This window comes from Charadrius vociferus, unplaced genomic scaffold (genome assembly GCF_000708025.1).
Source record: "Charadrius vociferus isolate BGI_N301 unplaced genomic scaffold, ASM70802v2 scaffold115, whole genome shotgun sequence".
NCBI lineage: Eukaryota > Metazoa > Chordata > Aves > Charadriiformes > Charadriidae > Charadrius > Charadrius vociferus.
This window is the reverse complement of record NW_009648636.1, coordinates 2,946,104-2,951,864: the sequence shown is the minus strand read 5'-3', so window position 1 is coordinate 2,951,864 and position 5,761 is coordinate 2,946,104. Positions and strand designations below refer to the sequence as shown.

The 5,761-nt window shown below is 51.4% G+C and overlaps 1 protein-coding gene across 1 annotated transcript in view; it reads right to left on the bottom strand.

Moving 5' to 3' along the window:
* Nucleotides 1–5,761, bottom strand: part of SLC6A5 (solute carrier family 6 (neurotransmitter transporter), member 5) — a 55,603-nt gene that overhangs the window by 34,224 nt on the left and 15,618 nt on the right. The window contains 3 exon segments of the mRNA XM_009886304.1: nt 1,057–1,069; nt 1,072–1,584; nt 2,446–2,482. Of these exon segments, the coding sequence (XP_009884606.1) occupies nt 1,057–1,069; nt 1,072–1,584; nt 2,446–2,482 (563 nt within the window).

The window sequence follows — 5,761 nt, the reverse complement described above, 5'->3', positions numbered from 1 at the left end:
GCCTGCCGGGGCCACCGCAGGGAAACCCGGAGAGCAGCGGCTGGGGGGAGGACGAGAGGGGGACGGGAAACCCCATCCCTGTAGCCCCCGCCCGGCCTTTCTTCTGCCAGGCAAAATAAGAGAGGGGCTTTTAAACCCTGGCAGTCTCTCAGGCTGCTCCCGAGGGAGGGGAGGCGGCGACCGGGGGTGCTGGGGGTGTCAATCCCCACTGCCCGGGCTGGCTCCTCCGGGGGGCGAAATGCTCGACGGGTCCCTCCCCGGAGACTCCGGCCACTGCAATGCGCATCTCCCGGCGAGGAGGGTCATCTCCCATCCACGCAAGGCCTCGGGGGGAAGGGGGGGAGTGTGAAGGAGTGTCGCCTGGCTCCTAATTCCCCGGTGCACGAGAGGTCCCATCGCCTCCTCTGGGGAGCGGAGTCCTCGGTGCCCGTGGACGGGTAAGGACCGACGGCCGGTGCCCGGCAAAGCCCGCAGCGGTCCAGCCCTTTACCCTGCCACACACAGGAGAAGTTAAAAACCCCCACTTTTACAGAACGAAGCCGCCCCCCTCCCCTCCTTTAATGGTAAACCCAGGTAGGCGGGAGGGCAGGGAGAGGGCTCCGGCGGGGGGAAGGGGGAACGACGGCGCCTTCCCGGCCTCGCACCCCATCAACAGCAAACCGCTCCCGGGGCGCAGGGACAGGGTCTGGGAGGGTTTGACATCTCCTTGGGGTTGGGTTGATTGATTTCGCCTTATTTTTGGTTCCAGGCTCCAAGCCGGAACCGGGTTATACTGACAGGCACGGTGCAGTGAACGCATTGGAATTAGCCGGGAACTATCGACTGTCGTTTATACCGATATGACATTATTAGCGCCCGCCAGCAGCACAGCATTTTACTTAAGACCCTCTCCCCCCTTCCTCCATCCCCCCTCCCGGCGCCACAGTCACATCCCCCGACTGACGTGGACCTGATTTTAGAGCTTCAGCCCCAAATCGGGGCTGAGTGGCAAAGACCTCTCTCTCCCACGAGCTGAAGGGGGGGTCGGGGGGACGACCCTGTAAGGAGCCAACTTACCCCCTCCACTCTGCCAGGAAGAACAGAAGTACTGCCATCTGTGCCCAATACCACGGTACTCTGGCTCAAGGTCACCCAGGCGCCTTTGGCGTTGTTTTGCTCCAGTGTGCTCTTACCAAGGGTTAGATTAGCATCCCCGTCTGTGCTTTGCAAAGCGGGAATTTTGCAGTGAGGGATAGCAGCTTGCCCGACGGCCCCTGCCCCCGGGGTGTGCTTGCACGGAAAGGTTTCCACAGATTCCCTCCGGAGAGTGGAGTTGGCTTGCACCGGGGTGCTGCTGAGCTTGCAGATCCCTACTTTGGTCCTCTCAAAATCATTTGGTTTAGGTTCTTCGGAGGGAAGTGTTTTGTTGTCGTTAGAGAGCGATCGGGGAAGCCTGGACATCGCGGCAGGGGCTTGCGATGGGGCATTCTGCGGTTCGTTTTCGGGGCCGACTCTTACAACTCCCGCACCATCATTGGGTCCAGGAGCAATGGGTTCAGGACTGTTCACAACCTGCTTGCTCATATCCCTTTGACTGGTGTAATCCTAAAATGACAATGTCACATATTTTACCAAAAGAAAAAAAAAATTCAAACAACAAAAAAACAAAAACAACACGTTGGGACTGCAGAGATTCTACGAATTTCTTTCCTCGTGCACAAAACGCGTGCGCTAGAAAATCTGGATAAAAAAAAAAGTGTCGCAGAATTTCGAGGTGCCTCGGCTCGCCTCCTTGCCCTCTCATTCAACGTTAATATTCTGGGGGAGAAAACAGTAAGGTACACAAAAAAACCTCAAAATAAACAAACAAAAACCCGCACCAGCGTCTGCAAACCCGTAATTCGAGTTAAATAACTGTTTCTACAGCACTGCGCCGCCAGACCTCGTTAGATTTCACATCACGACTGTAGGATGCTCCTTTCCCTATCACCAGTGTAGAAAGATTCTTTAATTTTACGCCCCATTTGCTTTCTGTCATTCAACAATGCACATCGGCTTTTTTTTTTTTTTTTTTTTAATATATATAGGCAATAGACAAGCTGCCCTGTAGGAAGCCGGAGACGTTAAAAAAAAAAAAAAACCAAAACAAAAAAAGAAATAGTGCTGATGAGCATTTCTGAGCTGGCTGCTACCCTTCAAAACCCGACTGCAAAACAGCGAAACGCAAAAATAACCACACCACCACAGCGGAATTAATGACATTAACAGCTAGCTTTCCCTATTCTTTTTCTTATATTTTCGACTCGCACACCTCTAAAGATTTGTTTAAGCATTGCCGTATTCATTAAACAGGTTACCGAAGAAAATCCCGCTACCCCTCACACCCCGCCTATCCCTCTAGTTTTAAATTACGTTTTAAAACGCATCGTCTTTTTATACCTTCAACAACCCGCAGCCAAAGCCTACCTTCTCCATCAGTGTAATATTAGCTTTACAAATACACCTTTTTAGAAGAAGCTTCCACAAAACTATTCGTCACCGTTTCCGCAGCAAGTTTTCTCTTCGTCTTAATCCCACCACCTCAGCGCCAGGGACTCGGGCACTGTCCGACTGCACTTCGGGGTACCACCGGTTTTCCCGCCTCCCCCCACCCCCCTTCCCCGGCAGCAGCCCTACCCCCGGCTCCGCGGGAAACTTCCCGCGCTGGCTCCGCGGACAGTACCGCGGACAGCTCCGGCAGCACCGCGGACAGCTCCCCTCCCCTGCTCTGGCAGGAGGGTTGGACTAGATGATCTCCAGAGGTCCCTTCCAACCCTAACAATTCTGTGAATTCTGTGAATTCCTCCCGTACCGCTTCCCTCCCTTCAGCCCTTTTTCGGTAGCAAAGGAAAGAAATCAAGCGCTTACCACGTCTTAAATAGCCACAGATCGACTCGGTAGAGGTAAAAACAGCAGTACAGGCAATTGAGGGACTGGGTTTTGCCCAGTCCAGAGCAAAGCTTTCTATACTTCCTTGGGAAAGACTGGGTTTGCGTCAGTGCATAGCAAGGTGCCCTTCGTTTGACATTTTCTTGATAATAAGAGTTTGATAAATCATTACCCTTGGTTTCAGATTTTAAAGGGACACCAAGAAGCCAGAGCGCCGGCTAGCTGTCACTCAGGCGGCAGTGGGATTGCGTGTTCCCTGTGACTCATACGGGGGCTGATTACTAAACCAGATCCAGCAGGAGCGCTGAAGAACTTTCTTGCTGGTAATTAGAGGGAACATGTGAGAAACACGTACTACTGCACCCAAAGCAAGAGAGAAATGGGGAGAAACCTTCCATTTCTACCCCGCTCCCCCCCTCCCGATTACTGTAGTGTGTGATTCCTCTTTTTTTTTTTTTCCTTTCCTCTCTCCGCAGTTCACAGATCAGAAGTTATAACAGATTTTAAATATATATTATATATGTTTTTAACACATCTCCACCTACCTATACATACAGAGAGACGTTCACTGCGTATAAAGTACACAAACACATTTTAATTGTCTTCCCTGCTCTCGTTGCAACAGACAACATTATAGCGTTTATTTTTACTGTGTTTCGTGGAGGGAAACCCTCAGCCCTAATTAAATTAAAACGATACACACAATAAAGCAATCTTCGCTTTCATCAAAACGATCTTAACATTTAAGTGGGGGAAAAGATGACGGCAACCACAGTCAAGTTGTTGGTGTTCTTCCCCCACCCATCAAAGCATTTATGTTTGAGAACTGGGGGGGGGGAATTACTAATAATTAAAAGTCAGATATTAACCCAGAATTGGTTTTGCAACGAAATAATTCTCCCATGGTCACCTCTCCTAAGTGTTATTTGCTATTTTAGGGGCTTTCTCAAAGATTCGTTGCGCACAAGGTAACTTCGCTCACGCTGCCCAAAATAAACAGCGCGGTGGCAAATCGGGATGCTCCCTGAGCAACCTTCCCGGTTGTTTCAGCGTCAGAGCTGCTGTTCCTCCGCATACGCGCTGCTAGCGTCAGCTTCTCGGGAGAATATTTTATATTTTAGCGTAAGCAGTGCGAAGAGTGCGCCGGTGCGGGGGAGGGGAGGAGAGGAGAGGAGGGCGCTAAACTCGCCAGCGCTACCCGCATTTCTTGTACGTCCTTGATGCTACGGGTTACTAACGCGGCTTTCGGTGGAGTAAATTAAAAATTCGCAATAAGCCAGGTAATTTTGCAAAGCCTTTGGGTTGCTCGGTGCCGGTATGAGCAGGGGACCCGAAAAGCTTTGTTCCACCGCAGGCAGCTGCCCGCAGCGCCGGGCTGCGGCTGGGAGCGGAGGGGGGGAGCTGCGGAGGTTGCCCAGCGCCGCCAGCATTCAGCCCAACTCCTTTACATCACACCTGGTCATTGCGGCTGGAAGCAGCAATTCACCCGCAAGAATTAGTAAAAAGCACCATGAATGCCAAGGAAATTTGGGCTACCAAAGCAGAACATCAAAAATGGTTTCTGTTCTTCCCCGCCCCCCCGGATCAGGAAAGATCACCCCGTCTCCCAACTCAAATATGCTTTCGCCTTACAGCAGAGCTTCAGAACATGTTTATAACACAGCTGCCGTTAATTTATTATGCCGTTGCTTCGAACATATACAAGCACGGGGGCCTACTAATACTAGAGGTATATAATTGTAAGACGCACGTATAAGTATTTTTACACATACACAACGTGTATGCAGATTGTTGTACGTTCCTCTCTTCAAATAGATTCTTTCAGCCTCTGTTCTACCATATACTCTCCCCTGGTATATTCAGAAATCGAGAGGCGCACACAGAAGCTAGCATTTGGGGGGGAAGGGAAGAAATCGGTGGTATTTTGCAGTGTTCCCTTCTCAACGCATCCTGCAGCCGCAGAACAATCTGGTCGGAGCCAGGGAAGGGAGCGGGGTCGTTAGCTCAGTTATGCTGCCCTTCAACTTACATTAATGCCTCTAAAGGCACGGAGCAAATTAAAAGCGACAAGGCAGCAGTATTTTGGTCATGAAGACCCCCAAACCTCTTTCAGATTCACAGGGTCGACCCAGACCGTTTTTCAGAAAATTGACAAAATTAATTCTTCGCGTTCTTTTTTAAGTGATTTTTTTTTTTTTTTTTTTTTTGCTTCCTCCATCAGCACTGAAACGTGAAATCGAAGTTTCACCCCCGGAAAAGAGGAATCGATCTCCTTTGCCGTCAGAAAAGGCCAGAGCACCCCTCTTCCCCCCGCACCCCGCGGAAGGGCGCTCTCGGTGGGGCACGACGGGAGGTTCCCGCTGAGGACCGGAGCCGCGGCCCCGTGCTTGGACCAGAGGGAAACCCACAGAGAAAAAACGGCTTGGATTCCAACATTTTCCCTTTTCCCACCACCCCCGTCGCCGGCTGCCGAGACGGCAGAGCCGAGCTTGCCCAGGGCCGTGCCGATCCTGCCCTTCTCTTCCCACGCACCGTTTCAGGTGGAGACATCCCCTCCTTGGTTGAAACTCCTGGTTTGGAGTGATGGTTCCTTTCAAAAAACCAAAACAAATCCCTCCAACGCGGGGTTTTAACGCCCCAGTTAACTGCCAGTAAGTTCATTAAAATGACTTTTTGGAGCTCCTTCTTGGTTTCTCATCATCACTCCCAAACGCCCGTCCCAGAGACAAGCCGCCCCTCCACAGTCCCGACCACGTAACTAAGGAATTAACGAAAAAGACCTGGCTGCAGCTCACACCAAACACACACCAACCTCATCGCGGGGGGGTGGGGGGGTGGGGTGGGTGGTGTCACC